Source organism: Helianthus annuus, chromosome 7 (assembly GCF_002127325.2).
Source record: "Helianthus annuus cultivar XRQ/B chromosome 7, HanXRQr2.0-SUNRISE, whole genome shotgun sequence".
Lineage (NCBI taxonomy): Eukaryota > Viridiplantae > Streptophyta > Magnoliopsida > Asterales > Asteraceae > Helianthus > Helianthus annuus.
This window is the reverse complement of record NC_035439.2, coordinates 18,803,304-18,823,232: the sequence shown is the minus strand read 5'-3', so window position 1 is coordinate 18,823,232 and position 19,929 is coordinate 18,803,304. Positions and strand designations below refer to the sequence as shown.

Below are 19,929 nucleotides of genomic sequence, written 5' to 3'. Positions count from 1 at the left end.
AAGGCACCTTATAGACTTGCACCTTCAGAGATGCAAGAATTGTCGACACAACTCCAGGAGTTACTTGACAAAGGTTTTATCCGACCAAGCTTCTCACCTTGGGGAGCTCCGGTCCTGTTTGTCAAGAAGAAGGACGGTAGTTTTCGTATGTGTATCGACTACCGGGAGTTGAATAAGCTGACGATCAAGAATAGATACCCTCTGCCAAGGATAGATGATTTATTCGACCAACTGCAAGGTTCAAGCTTTTACTCTAAGATCGATCTTCGATCTGGATACCATCAGTTAAGGATACAAGAGGAAAGTATCCCGAAGACAGCCTTCAGAACTCGTTATGGACACTACGAGTTCCTAGTTATGCCGTTTGGGTTGACAAACGCGCCTGCTGTTTTTATGGACCTAATGAATCGAGTCTGCAAGCCGTATCTCCATAAGTTCGTGATTGTATTCATCGACGATATTTTGATTTATTCAAAGACAAAGGCTGAGCACGAACAACATCTAAGAGCAATTCTGGAACTGCTGAAAAAGGAACAGTTGTATGCCAAGTTCTCTAAGTGCGAGTTTTGGCTACGTGAAGTCCAATTCCTTGGACATGTGGTGAATGGGGATGGGATACATGTGGACCCCACCAAGATTGAAGCAATCAAAAATTGGGAAACTCCAAAGACGCCAACCGAGATTCGACAATTCTTAGGCTTGGCTGGTTACTATCGAAGGTTCATTGAGGATTTTTCAAAAATCGCTCAATCACTGACACTCCTCACGCAAAAGGATAAGAAGTTTGACTGGGGAATCAAACAGGAGGAAGCATTTCGGTTGTTGAAGGATAAGCTCTGCAATGCGCCGATCTTAGCACTACCGGAAGGTACAGATGATTTCGTGGTATACTGTGACGCCTCACGTCAAGGATTGGGTTGCGTGTTGATGCAACGCCAGAAAGTTATAGCTTACGCGTCACGCCAATTGAAAGTACATGAAAGGAACTATACCACGCATGATTTGGAACTAGGCGCAGTGATATTCGCATTAAAGATCTGGAGACACTACCTATATGGTACGAAGTGTTCAATCTTCACAGACCACAAGAGCTTACAACACATATTCAACCAGAAAGAGCTGAACATGAGACAAAGACGTTGGGTCGAATTGTTGAACGATTACGACTGCGAGATAAAGTACCATCCAGGGAAGGCAAATGTTGTCGCCGATGCCCTAAGTCGTAAAGAAAGGATCAAGCCCATAAGGGTTAGGGCTTTGGAGATGATCATCCAGACAGATCTTTCCCTGCGCATTCGTGCCACGCAGAAGGAAGCTCTTAAGGAAAGAAACTTTGAAGAAGAATATCTCCGTGGGATGGAGAAGCAATTAGTACCAAACAAGGAAGGAACGTTATGTTTTATGAAAAGGATTTGGGTTCCTCTGTTTGGTGGGTTGAGAAAAGTTATTTTTGATGAGGCACACAAATCACGGTACTCTATTCATCCCGGTGCGGATAAGATGTACCAGGATCTTAAGGATTATTATTGGTGGCCCAGGATGAAGGGCGACGTTGCTGTTTATGTTAGCAAGTGCTTGACGTGTGCCAAGGTGAAAGCTGAATACCAGAAGCCTTCGGGACTTCTGCAACAACCTGAAATTCCCAAGTGGAAATGGGAACAGATTTCAATGGATTTTATAACGAAACTGCCCAAGACGCCCAGGGGCCATGATACCATTTGGGTGATAGTTGACCGCCTAACAAAGTCCGCACATTTCTTGCCAATCAAGGAGAAAGACAATACGAGTAAGCTTGCCGAAATTTACATGAGAGAAATCGTTGCACGTCATGGAGTGCCACTCTCAATCATCTCTGATAGAGATGGGAGATTTGTATCAAGGATTTGGAAATCCTTCCAAGAAGCTTTTGGCTCACAATTGAATTTGAGTACTGCATTCCATCCGCAAACTGATGGCCAAAGTGAAAGAACTATTCAGACACTGGAGGATATGCTGAGAGCATGTGTAATGGATCTTGGTGATAGCTGGGATAAGCATTTACCATTGGCCGAATTCTCATACAACAACAGCTACCACACTAGTATTGGAGCTGCGCCATTTGAAGCTCTTTACGGACGCAAGTGTCGATCACCACTATGCTGGGCTGACGCAGGTGATAGACAGCTTGTTGGTCTTGAAATCGTCCAAGAGACGACAGATAAAATTTCACAAATTTGAAAACGTATCGAAGCGGCTCGCGAAAGACAGAAAGCCTATGCGGATCCAAACCGGAAACACTTGGAATTCCAAGTTGGAGATATGGTTTTATTGAAAGTTTCACCCTGGAAGGGTGTGGCACGCTTCGAAAAGCGTGGGAAGTTGAATCCGCGTTACATTAGCCCTTTCAGAATTCTGCAAAGGATTGGGCTTGTAGCCTACAAGTTGGACCTACCTGCTGAACTCCATGGTGTTCACGATACATTCCATGTATCCAATTTGAGAAAAAGTCCAACACAAGATACAGTGATCATTCCTGTTGATGAAGTTCACATCGATAGTACGCTCCACTTTACTGAAGAACCTGCTGAGGTTACGGATTGGAAAGTTAATAAAACTCGCAGGAGCAAGGTCAAACTCGTCAAAGTTCGTTGGAATGCTAGGCATGGACCTGAATTCACGTGGGAACGTGAGGATCGAATGAAAGAGAAATACCCCCATTTATTTCCTAAGAACCCTGCGTCTAGTAGCAGAACTTAAATTTCGGGACGAAATTTCTTTAACGGGGGGAGAATGTGACAACCCTCACCAAACCAGGTATCCGTATGAATTAATTAATATTTAATTACCGCTTAATTGCTGTGCTTGCTTACAAATGTGATTAAACTGCTTACTGATTTCTGATACATACATGCTCAAGCATCACATTTTATACTGTCACTCTATTATTTATGCACAAACACCAGTGACAACCTTGATGCACAAACAGCACAGTGAGCACACTATACGAGATACCCATCAAACATGCTGACATAACCAGCATCAGATAGACATTGCCTCTAAGGCCAGTATGAGCCGGGAATAGTTTACTACACCTTAGTGAGTGTAGGGAGGTGAGGATTGTAGAACTGCGTCAATAGGTGAAGTTTATAGTGACCAGATGTGCCTAAAACGTACTTTAAGTACAAAATTCTGCACTTTAATACAAAACTCAGCATCTTAAATTACTAATAAAGTGAAAAAACATTGTAGAACGGTCCCGTATATTTTCCTAAGTACCGGGAATAATTTACGTTACAAAAATATACATAAAGGACCTTTTTCGGCATAATTAAACATTTTAACGGAACGGTATTTAACCGGATACCCGGGCATTACCCGGGACACTAAATTTTTGTCAGACATTTTGTTTTATTACTTATGGCTTGTCATGATCCCCGTACGTCATAGCACCCGCTAAAAATAAACCAACTAACTTGCACCATCATCTTTCTTACATCTAACTATACTTGCAATTTAGTTACATTTTTTTTACCATCAAGACCCCCCCCCCCCAACGATTTTTTTTGGTCCATATGGACCCACCATATCACCCACTCAATATTTACACCGTACTTGGTTGATTTGTTGGATATTATAATAGATATGTTGCTTGTGGTACTAAGCTTAATATTTGAGATGATGATATAAGTATGGACTTGGATTAGCTTATCATTTCACTAGATATCACACTCCATTTTCACTCTCTCTCCCTCTTGTCTCGGCTGCCCAAACCAAACACACCATCACCACCTCTAAACCTCCACATCTCCTTCATCTTATACATTCCATTCAAGTTTAGAAGGATCAATGGAGGTTACAACTTAAAGGGACTTCAAAGGAGCTTGTTCTAGTCCTTCTCACCATCATTTTTCTCATCATTTTCTCATTAGATTCTTCCCTAGCTAGAAGCTAGTAGTAAGTTTCATCTTAACTTGTTTCATCTTGTTCGAAAATTATGGCCTATAACATGTTGTATTGTTGTTTAAACTACAAGATTACAAGAACACTAGAAAAATATGAAGCATGAGTTATGAATACAAAATCTGCATGAAAGTTTACTTATCACCGAATCATGAAGCGGAATCTTGTGGGTTTGAGGGTTGGCTAAATCATACTTGATGTTTAAAAGTTGTTTTCTTGTTAAAACCATTGTTCGGACACTCGTTGATGCGATTTAGTAATGTTTAAACCGTAAATTAACATGCTGATGTACTTTTCCAGCCGTCTTCAACAGGCTGTAAACGGACTTTAAAAACTCGAAAAACGGAATTTCAAAAGCCTAAATCGTGTCATTTCGAAAAACGAAGAAAATGGTGCTGGAATCGTATTTTTCTGATGTCGGTTACTATTTTAAAAATCTGTTTTCGTGACAGCAGCTAAGGCTGTTTGTTACTGCAGTAAAATGGGTCTTACATTTTCAGTCACAACTTGAAACCTGAACCAAACCAGCCCCTGAAACTTTTATCAAAGATGATCATGGATGTATTTGTGACCCTCGAACTGGATTTTCGATAAACGGACTTACGAGGAACTTTTGACGAATAATTCCGTAAACTATGATCAGAATGTAACAAATCTGATCACAGTTTGGTAAACGATTTTTTATAAATTTTGGTAATGAACTAGACCCCGAAATTTTTACACAATAAATTGTGGGTCGTTTATGACGTTCCACAAAAATTTGGGAATTTTTGGAATAAGTTAAGTAATTTATTTACACGTCCGAAAACAGTCCAGTTTTTCACATATTGAAACTGAAGCGTCAAGGGTAGTATTTCGCGTGTTAAAACGTAAGGGTTGATTGTTGATGATCATGGGTTGATTTCAAAAAGAAAATGATGTGCGTATTAGCATGGACACTCCCGTTTTAGGGGAAGTTCTGGCGAATTTTTTTTCTAAAAATACCGAGACTTAGTAAAATTATTTTTCTAACAAGTATGTTTAACTTTATTTCTCGGAATTAAACCTCGCCATGAGTTTTGACATAAAACTTTAAAGTGTTGGATATGAGACTTGTAAATATCTTTTGTCAATACTTTAAGTCACCGAATACATAATGCTTGTACGAATACCCCATCCTTGGGAAGAAATCTATTTATACGTTAACCAAGAAATTTAAACACGAAATAGTTGTCTAACTATTTCCTCAAGAACATTAAAACTCTAAGCTAAGGCACGGCCGTTCGTCTAATAGATATTAGCACGTTGTAGGTTGTCGTGCTGCAGACTGAGTTGATTTGCTGTTATCGAGGACGCATTACAGTGAGTTCATGTCCCCCTTTTCTCTTAACTGTTTTCAGTTTTCTAAACTGCGGAGGTGAAATACATGTTACTATGATTACGAGTACTTTTCACATGGTATGGTTAGCGTAAGGAGGGTTACTACTTAGATCATGTGAGTGGGTAGGCGGGAACTGGAGGCCATTAATCCTCATTGTAGGACCGAGGGACGTAAGCGGTAGATCTATCTGGGTGTAGCGAGCCCAACCCCAGGCCCAGCAGAACGGACCTTGGGGTGACTTTGTGCCCAACGCAAAATCCGCTAGGTTTGAGTCTTCCTACTTGCACTTCACACATACCAATGGCCTTGCAAACCATTGGTGATCTCTTTTTCCTTATTTGCTACATACCAGGGTTTTTATACATACAAAGGTTTATTTACTCACTTACACATGAACTCGCTCAACATTATTGTTGATTTTTCCAACTTACATGTATTTCAGGGAATTAAAGGATCTGGCACGGTATGCTCCGTTTTCACGCTGCGTTAAAGTTATGAGGTCATCCAAGTTTAAGGGATGTGACTTTTTCCTGGATGAGTCACAGTTCTTAAACTGCGTCTGTTTCATGTTGGTGTTGGTGTGTTTTGAACAATATTTTATTTTGTAGTACTGTAATTTCCGTTGCTTGTGTCAACACATTTAGACAATGTTGTGGTGGTTTTACTTTTTAAACATAAATCAATGGATGATCTGCATGGTTTTATATTCATATAGCTTTGTTATGATTAAGCTATGGTATTAAGAAGTCACACCAAATTAACCACGCTTCCGCAAAGCCAGGGTGTGACAGTAAGCAATCTGAATTTAGTATAGACCATCAGGGGGTGATTTGGTGCGGTAAAAGACTTTGTGTACCCGATGACTCCACCCTTCGTGAGTCATTGTTAGCCGAAGCTCACAGCTCACCATTTTCGATTCACCCAGGATCTACCAAGATGTATAGAGATTTAAGACAGAACTTCTGGTGGAATGGAATGAAGGAAGACGTTGCTCGATACGTAAGTAAATGCCTCACTTGCCAACAAGTGAAAATTGAACACAAACGAGCAAGCGGTCTGTTGCAGCCATTGGATATTCCCATATGGAAGTGGGATGAGATCACAATGGATTGTGTTACTGGCTTACCTAAGACATTCAAGAAGAATGATGTTGTATGGGTTGTTGTCGATAGATTATCAAAATCAGCACATTTTCTACCAATTCAGCAAGGATTTTCGGTTAATAAGTTATCCGAAATATTTCTTCAAGAAATTATTCGACTCCATGGCACACCATCTTCCATTGTTTCCGATAGAGATCCACGTTTCACCTCACGATTTTGGAAAGGTTTTCAGGCAGCTTGGGGTACACAACTGAAGTTAGTACGGCTTTCCATCCACAAATAGATGGGCAGTCAGAGCGCACGATTCAGACCTTGGAGGACATGCTCCGAGCATGCGCACTTGAATGGTCTGGAAACTGGGATGAATATCTATGTCTTGTTGAGTTCGCTTACAACAATAGTTGGCAAGCAAGTATTGGCATGGCACCTTTTGAACTTTTGTACGGTAGGAAATGTCGCGCACCCATATGCTGGGATGAAGTCGGAGAAAAGATTATTGAAGGGCCAGAATTAGTTCAGATTACAAATGAAAAAGTCACTATAGCCCGAGAAAAACTGAAAGAAGCTCAGAGTAGACAAAAGAGCTATGCAGATCAAGATAGACGACCCCTCGAATTTAAAATTGGTGTCCACGTATTCTTAAAGGTATCACCTTGGCGTGGCGTTCGTAGATTTGGAATTAAAGGGAAGCTTAGTCCCCGTTTCATCGGTCCGTTTGAAATCCTTGAAAGAATTGGAGAAGTGTCATATCGACTAGCTTTGCCGCCTCAACTCTCTCACATTCATAACGTTTTTCATGTATCCTCTCTAAGAGGATATAATTATCATCCACTCCATGTCATTAGTTATCCGTTACTTACAATTCACGAAGATTTGTCCTACGAAGAAGAACCAGAAGCCATCTTAGATCGACAAGAAAGGGTTTTGCGTAGGAAAGTAATTCCGTTTGTTAAAATCCTTTGGAAAAATCACTCTGAACGCGAAGCAACATGGGAATCAGAAGAATCAATTCGTTCTCTATACCCTAATCTATTCTCGCAATAGAATTTTAGTCAAGTAACAGTAAATCTTACTCTTTATATGTTCAACTGTTTCTGTTTACGGTCATTTATGCGTTACCTTATGTGAAAATATTTTAGCTATGACTAAGCATGCTTATGTAGAAAATATCAGTACAAATAACCACTCTAAATATCTGTAAGTCTCTATTCACTTTTCGTACGGTAAGACATTTTATTAAAATACGTTATAGAAGGACCCTTAGGGCACATATATAAGGTAATTGACAAGTATAGTTATGACTTTAGTTACGAATTTCAGATACACATGTATGATTAGGAGATTCTGGTTATATAAGTTAGTAACTCTGCTATAAAAGTTTTGTTTCTGTTACTTATGCAATAGGTTATATTCTTATTTGAAAAAATTTCGAGGCCGAAATTTCTTTTAAGGGGGTAATAGTTGTAATGCCCATAAATTTAAAATCATTATTCTAGAAATAAAAAGAATAATAGTAATTTATAAATTAACCACTAGAAAACCCTAATTAAGACACCCAAGCATGTCAATCAAACAAGTAGGTAGGTATGTCAATCAAGCAAGTAGGTAGGCATGTCAATCAGGTAGGTAGGCACGTCAATCAAGCAGGTAGGTAGGCATGTCAAGCAGGTAGGTAGGCACGTCAATCAAGCAGGTAGGTAGGCACGTCAATCAAGCAGGTAGGTAGGCATGTCAAGCAGGTAGGTAGGCACGTCAAGCAGGTAGGTAGGCACGTCAAATTTCTGGCTATAAATAGCCGACTTTGGCACTTGATTTCTGGTGTCAAAGCGACGGAAATTCTCTGAACATACGTTGAATTAGAGTAGTTACAATCCAATTAAACACACACGAATCACGAAGTGCTGCCGCAATCAGGGTAATTACTCGATCGCTATTACGATTCATTTCCGGGATCAATATGTCCAAAGAATGTCTAAGTGCCACCCACATTGGGTTATGCTTTGTCGTTTGTCGATAATTCGATAAATGAGTTGAAGCATTATACTTTGTCGTTTGTCGATAATTCGATAAATGAGTTGAAGTATTATACTTTGTCGTTTGTCGTTAATACGATAAATGAGTTGAAGTATTGCACTTGGTCATTCATTGGGAGAATTTGATCTCGTAAATTATCGTAACTGCTGTATTGATCACTAACCCTGTTTTGTGTACATTATTGTGAAATTAGGTTAAAAGATTAATCAATAGTCTAAACTCTGCCCATATAAATCTAAAATATTAGCACAAGGTAGCTTCACTTTGGAGTTATTAAGGTACGGATCCTTACCCCACTCTTTATTGCTTCATATTCAAATTGTTATAAAACCACTAAATTACTATATCGATTAAAAACTCCTCACGTCTTTGATTATCGATTCATTTGACAGTCCGTTCGATTCCTATCATTTGATTTAGCTTTCATGTCATGCGATAGTATTATGTTGTTATACTCATTATCGCATGTTCCAATATATGTTCCGTTTTGTTATGAAAATAAGTTTTACAAGTTATGTGAATAAGATCATTTGTACTCTGATACCCTGAGTATCGCTTCTCGTGGAGTGTCCCACGAGCACGTTGTTGTGGCATCAACATCATGTGCTCCATCCGTGACGGAGAGATCAGTTCACGGCGTCTCTTAAGTACAAGTGTGGTACATAAGGCTATTAGGAGGCGTATGGATCGATCCTAGGATTTAAGTATAAGGAGGTGGATAACGGGTATGCCAATTCGCCATCTCATGTGATAACTATGCAGGAGTAGCTACCTGTGTATTGTCACGTTTTAAGTTTGCTCATGGGTACATCCGTAAGATATGATTATGAAATTTTGTTCTTGCATCGTATCATTTTCGCCTAAAGTTCCATCCGGATAAGATTTCATATGAAGCATTTATTTGTTATTTGAGCCTAAAATTCCGTACTGAGCATTCGGCTCATTCCGTAAAATTTTTGTATATATAGGTCCACAGGTTACTTTGGGAGGGGAAAAGAGAGAAGAATAAAGCTTAGGAATAAATCTGAAGATGTTAGTTAATTAAGATAAATGTCTCCGCTTGTATATTAATCTTAATAGTCGTGTGGTTGTGTCCTTATCAAATAAATATATGGAATTATGACTTTTGTTTATGTTACCGTTATTGTGACACGTCAGCCCTTCCGGGTTGGGGTGTTACATCTTAATTTGATTAAAATAAGCCACATCTTGATGCCTTTCAGTGCCGTATCCAGCTTTCATTCCACTCTAATGTAATTACCTGAAAAGTGTTTTGAAAAACATTTTGTCAGTAATAATTACCGGTGAATTCATTCCATTTTAGGAAAATATATTGTTATACTTTACAGCATTAATATTTTTATATCTCCCCAGTTTAATCGGTATTTATCACATAGGATAGTTCCGATGTAATAGTAATCATATCATTTATTGGCATACTTTCGTACAATAGTGAATCTTATCCAGTAATTATAATGTATGCTTATTCAAATTATCTGTCACTAGGCGATTCCTGTGACGGTGGTCATATCACTGTTGATCGTTCTTTCAACTAGTGATTATATTCATTACACTGTTGATCATTCTTTCAACTAGTGCATCTGGTCATGTTACTGTTGATCATTCTTTCAACTAGTAACTCTGGTCATATCACTGTTGATCGTTCTTTCAACTAGTGGTTCTATTCCTGGCACTGTTGATCATTCTTTCAACTAGTGCTCCTGGTCATGTCACTGTTGATCGTTCTTTCAACTAGTGACTCTGGACTTCGTTGTCAGATGATATTTACTTTGTCAAATATATTACTTATGGCAAAAAGCCTTTCAATCCATAGAATGACATATATCGATTCACATCAGACTATTATTACTTATCAAGTATAATATGTCAATTATATTAATACTCGATCTATTCATGTGATTGACAATCTAATCTTTGTATGGTAGGATACCTTTATATGTGATTAATTATTATAATAAATACTTTATAAATCTATTAACGATTTACTGTTAAACAACTATATGTTATGGATACTGGAGTATAATTCTTACTGTGATTGTGGTCATATTTTTATTAGCTATCTTTTCTGGCTAATAATAACAAGGATCAAATAGCAATTACTTATAGAATATAAAAAAATTTAATCCCTGTAAGTATAACTGGTAACCCTTTATGCTTTTGGAAAATATTTGTAAATATGATTATATCACATAAAGGTGACAAAATCTTGAGAAAAGAGATTGGACTCACAAACGGTGAGAAAAGAGAAATGAACTCACATTGCAGATTTCTACGGGCAGAGTTTAGTTAAGCCTTGCTGATTCAATTTGGGCAGAATCTAGTCTACTGATTGCTTTGATTAACCTAATAATAATTCACACAACGGGGTTGTAACTAATACAGCAGTTACGACAATTCACGAGATCAAATTCTCACAATGAATGACAAAGTGCAATACTTCAACTCATTTATCGAATTAACGACAAACGACAAAGTATAATACTTCAACTCATTTATCGAATTAACGACAAACGACAAAGTATAATGCTTCAACTCATTTATCGAATTATCGACAAACGACAAAGCATAACCCAATGTGGGCGGCACTTAGACATTCTTTGGATATATTGATCCCGGAAAATGAATCGTAATAGCGATCGAGTAATTACCCTGTGTAGCAGCACCTTGCTATACTAATTAGTGATTTAGTGTGTGTTAATTGAAGTAATTGGACGATATCTGTAACACCCCAACCCGGATAGGGCTGACGTGTCACTATCATAGATATAAAAAACCAAACACAATCCATTTAACGAAGAAAAAGTTGAATTCGAAAGATAAACAAAGTCTTAAAACAAACCAAGAATCCTAAGTATTAATTAATTCAAAATGTTGAAATAAATAAAAGTCTTTATTCTTGAACCGCATTTTACTCTCATCATCACTAGTTCCCAACATTTCCCGGATTACCTGTCAACAAGTAAGAAAACACAACAAAGAAAACTACGGCTGAGCCAAAGGTTGCCCAGTAACGGAAGAATCAAATAGTACAAGTAAAAAAAGGACATAAAGAAAGAAATAAGAAATTTTTGAACACAAAACCAAAACTTACGCTTGAACAAAAACTGAACATAATCTGAGGCAGAACATAATCAGACATACAAAGCATACCAGACAATATTATAAACATATCAGATCAGACACAGATATCAGAATACGTGACTACAAATAGTAACAAACCAAGTCACGTGAGACGGAAACACCCGCGAGCCTAAACAACCAAACAGGTACACAGCTAGCTAGTCCATGCACCTATGAGACGGTGAGTACGGTGTACACCCATTGTTCCATCTCCACAAACCAAACCAAACCAAACCAAACCAAACCAAACCAAACCAAACCAAACCAAACCAAACCAAACCAAACCGAACCGAACCAAACCAAACATGCTCGGGTGACAGAGTACAAAAAAAAACTAAAGCCATTCGCAGGCAACTGAACGTAATGCTAACAAGAACATGCAACAATGATTACAATTGCTAAAGTCTATTGCATGCCACTATAAACTTATCAAATAATAAATGTGAAATGAAACAACTAACGGAAACAGACAAAATCCGTACTGCAAAGTAACGGATATGATTAAAAAAATACTCTTATGAGAAGACCAAAGAATCCGTACCTTAGTTTAGCAAGCAAAGCAAAAACCCACAAATAAAGTCCTCCTCAAAACTTATGCAAACCTAAATCGCATTACGATATTAGTCATAATTTATTTAATTTATACGTTTATTCTTTAAATTTTCTCCCGACGACTAAGGACTTCATTATTAAGCCTTTTATCCAAAAAAAACTATTTATAGTATACCCAATTATAGAATGTCTTTGCTTAGTAAAACTTGCCATTATCATATAATATTAGTAGAATTCCAACTTTTAACGAATTAACAAAAATCAACTTTTATACTATAAATACTACTGAAGTTCTTAAATATTAACACATCCATACATATATAAGTTACATTTAAATAATACATTACCTACCACATCTCATACCTACACACATGCAGACACATAGTGCATACTCATACCTATATCACAAGCATGCATTTACACACATTCATGCATCAACAAAATTAATAATAATAATAATAATAATAATAATAATAATAATAATAATAATAATAATAATAATAATAATAATAATAGTAACAATAACACATGCATACACAAATAAACCTTATATCTAATAACAACACACACATTCTCACATATTATTACACCATGCATACATATTCTTTATATATATACACACGCACAGATACATAGCACTCATATGGACATGAAACTCCTACACAAGCCATCCTTATACAATAACCAAAAAAAAAAACAAAAACAAAAACAAACAAACAGAACTTGATTTCGTGTTGAAACATATGGTATTATCATTTTTCGCAAAATAATTTTAGATTAAGTGATCCTTTAGTCGCCGGTATGAATCAGAACTAAGAGCTCACAATTAACGAATTATACGTACATGTATACCGAACCTAAGTAATTAACAGAGAGTGGACTGTTACCTCGACGATAGATTGGACAAACGGGTCGAGAGAAAGCGGTGATAGTATTGGCGGCCGTAAAAGGTAGCGATTGTGATGATTATAACCGGCGACGAACTGTGGTGGTTGATTCGCACAAGAAACTAGGTGGTGTTACAGAGACTGTGCACGACGAAACACTATGGAGTAATGGCGGTACGCGGTGTGGAGTCACCGATGAGACAATCCTAGTTAAACCGTGAAAAGAGATGCGACGGCGAGTGGTGCGGTGTGATGGTGGTTCATGGCGAGATGGTATGTGCTCCGCCAAAAGGGAACAAAGTCGGAACGGTGGCGGCGATTATGCTTCGAATCAGCAGAGTCAATTGCGGTGGTTGCGTTGGTGGTTTGTAACGGAAAAAGGCAGGGCGGAGAGTTTGTAATGGGTGGTGAGAAGGTGGTAGTCGGCTGTGATGAGTGGTGTGGTAAGGTATGGCAGGAAACGATTTTGGATTGTTAAATTCTAAGGTAAACAAAGAGAAGGATTGTGAATTATATCCTATCTTTGGTAAATTGTTTGTATATAAAAAAAATAATTGATTTGATGATCAACATAAAATGGAAAGCCGCGTGATAATTGATAGGAGATTTGTAAAGTTTGACCAGCCAGTTTTGTTTTGTATATACAAATATCTTTTCCTTTTTTTTTGTCGGTTACTCAAAGGAATAGCAATAGCAATATAACAAACCTTTAAATCTATATGTCATGTGATAGGTAATAATGATGTCAATAATTTCAAAAAATATATATACACACGTTAGGATGTTATGATTAATGTTGTTGTTAGTTTTATTATTGTTATTATTATTATTATTATTACATTTTAACTATTTAGGTTTTGAAAATTATAGGAATTAACTAATATTAGAATCACATCATATCCGACATTATGACACGACGTAACACATGTCGTATTTATTATATTAGGGTTGTAAAGTTTCGTATGTTACAATTCTACCCTCCTAAAAAAAATTTCGTCCTCGAAATTGCTAAGTATGGATAAAGAGCAAAATTTAAACATATGCATATGCTACGAAATTCAGGTATCATAGTTGTATAGCAAAACACCACGCACAAGAGCAAATTCTGAGTGACAAAATGACAGGTGGACATGAACTTAAACTAGTGAGGACTTTTACGAGATCAGACAAAATCAACATATCAAACATCAGAGCAAGCAAACTGTTCAGATAGTGAGAACAGATAAAAAAGTCCAATTGGATGTTATGGAACGGATAATTGACTGTGTTCAATCTGGATAATCTTTATAAACATCAGAGATAACGTCGCCTCTTAAGGAGGTAGATATAATTAATGGGTACCCTAAAGTAGTGGGCCTAGTCATCAGGTACTTAGCAAGTAGAAGTGATATCACATATTGATGCAAGAGTGTCAATTAGAGCATGCATATCACGTTAATTAATATGCAATTGACCGAAAATTATACCTGGGGTACTAGCTGCATCATTAGTAGCAAGCCTGGCATTTCCCCTACTATTAGCTCTAGGGTTAAACTTAGGGCACTCTTTAACCAGGTGACCTGCATCTCCACAATTGAAACAGAGACGTTCCGCTCGGCGACAAACCCCGCTATGAGGTTTACAAGTGGCACAAGGAGGGTCACGATATTGTGGCAGGTTTTGTTTGTCTTGATGCATCTGATTGTCGTAATTCCTGTCAGAACGGTGCCTACGGTCTCGAGATTGATCATTGTCACCTTGAAAAGAAGAATTACTCTGGTTATCTTCCCTTGGTCGCTTACGATTATCATCCAACGTCCTCTGGCGATGCTTCTTATCATTATCTAAGTTTTTGACCGCATCAACAATCTCATTAATATCAGCGAAACGAAGATTCAGAATAAACTTCCTATCACGGTCACATATAGCCCACTTGAAAGTGTTGGTTTGCTGCTCTACCGTACCTGCAGTCGGACCCAGAAAATTGACCAAACGACAGAAACGAGTTTTAAACTCCATAATAGGCTCATCGTCCCCCTGCATGATAGAGGAATACTCTCTTAGATATTCACTGCGGTCAGCATCAGTGAAATACTGCTGATAGAACAATGTGCGAAACTCATTCCAAGGAAGTGTGGCTGCATAATTATCTCCTCCACGAGCATTCTTCAAAGTCTTCCACCACCTATGAGCATCGTCCTCCAGTTTGTAACTAGCAAGCCTGACTTTGAATTCGTCATTCACACCCAACACTTCAAAATTTTTCTCGATATGAGCAATCCAGTTTTCCGCCTCGACGGGAGTAGCAGCGGTACTAAACGATTTTGGCTTTAACTTCTGGAAGCGATCAAGCCAATCATGAATGGCAACAGGAGGGTTAGCATTTCTGCCTTGAGGGCCGTTGTTGTTATTACCTCCTGGTGGCCCGTTGTTGTTATTACCTCCTGGTGGCCCGTTGTTATTTTGCTGAAGCTGTTGCAACAAGTTAGGAACCAAACCCGCGATAGCCGTATTGACAGCGTTAGCAATGAGGGTCTCAATAGGGATGTCGTTATTCTCATTACGATGGTTGTTCACATTTCTTCTAGGAGGCATCTGAAAGGAGATATGTGTGTGAGAGGAGAAAATTTCAATTTACGTGAAGAAGAAAGAGAGATATCCTAACCCGACGTCTACCCATTAACTCACATGTTTAATTATTAATGTTAAAGTTTTCTACAGGAAGGAGCCTGGGCTCTGATACCATAACTGTAACACCCCAACCCGGATAGGGCTGACGTGTCACTATCATAGATATCAAAAACCAAACACAATCCATTTAACGAAGAAAAAGTTGAATTCGAAAGATAAACAAAGTCTTAAAACAAACCAAGAATCCTAAGTATTAATTAATTCAAAATGTTGAAATAAATAAAAGTCTTTATTCTTGAACCGCATTTTACTCTCATCATCACTAGTTCCAAACATTTCCCGGATTACCTGTCAACAAGTAAGAAAACACAACAAAGAAAACTACGGCTGAGCCAAAGGTTGCCCAGTAACGGAAAAATCAAATAGTACAAGTAAAAAAAGGACATAAAGAAAGAAATAAGAAATTTTTGAACACAAAACCAAAACTTACTCTTGAACAAAAACTGAACATAATCTGAGGCAGAACATAATCAGACATACAAAGCATACCAGACAATATTATAAACATATCAGATCAGACACAGATATCAGAATACGTGACTACAAATAGTAACAAACCAAGTCACGTGAGACGGAAACACCCGCGAGCCTAAACAACCAAACAGGTACACAGCTAGCTAGTCCATGCACCTATGAGACGGTGAGTACGGTGTACACCCATTGTTCCATCTCCACAAACCAAACCAAACCAAACCAAACCAAACCAAACCAAACCAAACCAAACCGAACCGAACCAAACCAAACATGCTCGGGTGACAGATTACAAAAAAAACTAAAGCCATTCGCAGGCAACTGAACGTAATGCTAACAAGAACATGCAACAATGATTACAATTGCTAAAGTCTATTGCATGCCACTATAAACTTACCAAATAATAAATGTGAAATGAAACAACTAACGGAAACAGACAAAATCCGTACTGCAAAGTAACGGATATGATTAAAAAAATACTCTTATGAGAAGACCAAAGAATCCGTACCTTAGTTTAGCAAGCAAAGCAAAAACCCACAAATAAAGTCCTCCTCAAAACTTATGCAAACCTAAATCGCATTACGATATTAGTCATAATTTATTTAATTTATACGTTTATTCTTTAAATTTTCTCCCGACGACTAAGGACTTCATTATTAAGCCTTTTATCCAAAAAAAACTATTTATAGTATACCCAATTATAGAATGTCTTTGCTTAGTAAAACTTGCCATTATCATATAATATTAGTAGAATTCCAACTTTTAACGAATTAACAAAAATCAACTTTTATACTATAAATACTACTGAAGTTCTTAAATATTAACACATCCATACATATATAAGTTACATTTAAATAATACATTATCTACCACATCTCATACCTACACACATGCAGACACATAGTGCATACTCATACCTATATCACAAGCATGCATTTACACACATTCATGCATCAACAAAATTAATAATAATAATAATAATAATAATAATAATAATAATAATAATAATAATAATAATAATAATAATAATAATAATAATAATAATAATAATAATAGTAACAATAACACATGCATACACAAATAAACCTTATATCTAATAACAACACACACATTCTCACATATTATTACACCATGCATACATATTCTTTGTATATATACACACGCACAGATACATAGCACTCATATGGACATGAAACTCCTACACAAGCCATCCTTATACAATAACCAAAAAAAAACAAAAACAAACAAACAGAACTTGATTTCGTGTTGAAACATATGGTATTATCATTTTTCGCAAAATAATTTTAGATTAAGTGATCCTTTAGTCGCCGGTATGAATCAGAACTAAGAGCTCACAATCAACGAATTATACGTACATGTATACCGAACCTAAGTAATTAACAGAGAGTGGACTGTTACCTCGACGATAGATTGGACAAACGGGTCGAGAGAAAGCGGTGATAGTATTGGCGGCCGTAAAAGGTAGCGATTGTGATGATTATAACCGGCGACGAACTGTGGTGGTTGATTCGCACAAGAAACTAGGTGGTGTTACAGAGACTGTGCACGACGGAACACTATGGAGTAATGGCGGTACGCGGTGTGGAGTCACCGATGAGACAATCCTAGTTAAACCGTGAAAAGAGATGCGACGGCGAGTGGTGCGGTGTGATGGTGGTTCATGGCGAGATGGTATGTGCTCCGCCAAAAGGGAACAAAGTCGGAACGGTGGCGGCGATTATGCTTCGAATCAGCAGAGTCAATTGCGGTGGTTGCGTTGGTGGTTTGTAACGGAAAAAGGCAGGGCAGAGAGTTTGTAATGGGTGGTGAGAAGGTGGTAGTCGGCTGTGATGAGTGGTGTGGTAAGGTATGGCAGGAAACGATTTTGGATTGTTAAATTCTAAGGTAAACAAAGAGAAGGATTGTGAATTATATCCTATCTTTGGTAAATTGTTTGTATATATAAAAAATAATTGATTTGATGATCAACATAAAATGGAAAGCCGCGTGATAATTGATAGGAGATTTGTAAAGTTTGACCAGCCAGTTTTGTTTTGTATATACAAATATCTTTTCCTTTTTTTTTTCGGTTACTCAAAGGAATAGCAATAGCAATATAACAAACCTTTAAATCTATATGTCATGTGATAGGTAATAATGATGTCAATAATTTCAAAAAATATATATACACACGTTAGGATGTTATGATTAATGTTGTTGTTAGTTTTATTATTGTTATTATTATTATTATTATTACATTTTAATTATTTAGGTTTTGAAAATTATAAGAATTAACTAATATTAGAATCACATCATATCCGACATTATGACACGACGTAACACATGTCGTATTTATTATATTAGGGTTGTAAAGTTTCGTATGTTACAATATCTCCGCGCATGAGTTGAGTTTTATCGTCGAACGAACGCACAGAAGCAAGTCCCAAAGCCTGCTATTTATAGCCAGAAAATTGCCTCGCTTACGGACCGTAAGCCATAACCTTTACGGTCCGTAAGGGGAATGGCTTGGCTTACGGACCGTAAGCTTGAGCCCTTACGGTCCGTAAGGGACACCGACCTTTCTTTGGCTTGCCCCCTACGGGACTAGCCCTGATTGGTTAGAAATTTGGCCCAATAGAATTTTAACAACGTTTTATTAAGATAATCGTTAACTAGGTTTCGCCCCCCTTGAGTTTTAGGGGCCCTGATCCTGATTCCGATTGCTCTGAAATTTTTAGGGTTTGTGTAAAATCACCTGGGTGTCTTAATCAGGGTTTCTTATTGGATGAAATATTATAATAAACAATAGTTTTGACGAGGGTTGTTACATCCTCCACACCTTAATAAAAATCTCGTCCTCGAGATTTGGGTTATGGTATTTCTGGTAGATTTATGTCATAACTTCGTCAACAAATGACACGGAAGTAAATACAAGTTATACCATAGATAGGACTCAATGGTTCAGCTGAGATTAGTTTAAGAAGTCGATGTTCAATGGATAAGATGAAATGATAACATTTCCAATGTGAATTGATTGGCAACTGAGAAAGACTCAGAATCAGTAAGTTTGAAATGAAATTGAAGTCTGAAAATAATTGTCAACTACCGAATCATTACAAAAGAAAAATCAATGTGTTGACATTGCAAGGATACACCGAAATGAAATACAGTTTAGTGTATCATTGTCTTAATACATAGTTGTATCAAGACTATTTTCAAATGAGGAGTCAAATGAAGTACATACGTGGTTTTGAATGGTTCGTATGATTAGGATTAGCCCAAGCTACAAGTTTATAACGACTCCGCAAGGTGTCGTAATGAAAAATAATTTAAGAAACATGGTGATCGAAGAATTTCACCATGTACATAACTGAAAGCTCTAATGAAGTGAAATGGATTAGGATTTTCAAATGATGATCAAATGATTATGATGAAAGAAATGTTTAAGAAGTACACCGGAATATGATACGAATTTGTGTACTGTTATCTTAACACATAATTGTATTAAGATTGATTAAGAATATGAACCAAAAATTAAAATTCGTACATCAGGAGTGAAATTAGAAATAGCACAGGCTACAAATTTATTATGACGCCACAAGGTGTCATAGGAATGAAAATAATAGCGGTGAATGAAACGAGTTTCACCATGCTTTAAATTAAATGAAGTAAGTTCAAATGTTTTCGAATGAATTATTTTGGATTTGAAGAAAGTTTTTTTCGATCAAAGGTGATAAGGCAATAAAGGCTACGAAGCACTTGATAGATACAC

The 19,929-nt window shown here is 37.3% G+C and overlaps 1 protein-coding gene and 1 long non-coding RNA gene across 2 annotated transcripts; both read right to left on the bottom strand.

The window, feature by feature from the left end:
- Positions 1–11,259: 11,259 nt before the first annotated feature.
- LOC110866228 lies at positions 11,260–13,606 on the bottom strand. Its single transcript, XR_002551242.2, has 3 exons — positions 13,017–13,606; positions 12,119–12,179; positions 11,260–11,406 (listed from the first exon to the last, which is right to left on the bottom strand). It is a non-coding gene; the product is annotated as an uncharacterized LOC110866228 (long non-coding RNA).
- Positions 13,607–14,450: 844 nt separating this feature from the next.
- LOC110866513 lies at positions 14,451–15,590 on the bottom strand. Its single transcript, XM_022115661.1, has one exon. It carries the CDS (start codon positions 15,588–15,590, stop codon positions 14,451–14,453), a length of 1,140 nt encoding a protein of 379 aa, XP_021971353.1.
- Between the last annotated feature and the right edge of the window lie 4,339 nt (positions 15,591–19,929).

Excerpts from the sequence above, each read along its gene's own strand:
- LOC110866513 (XM_022115661.1), bottom strand. The coding sequence starts at position 15,590 with ATGCCTCCTAGAAGAAATGTGAACAACCATCGTAATGAGAATAACGAC.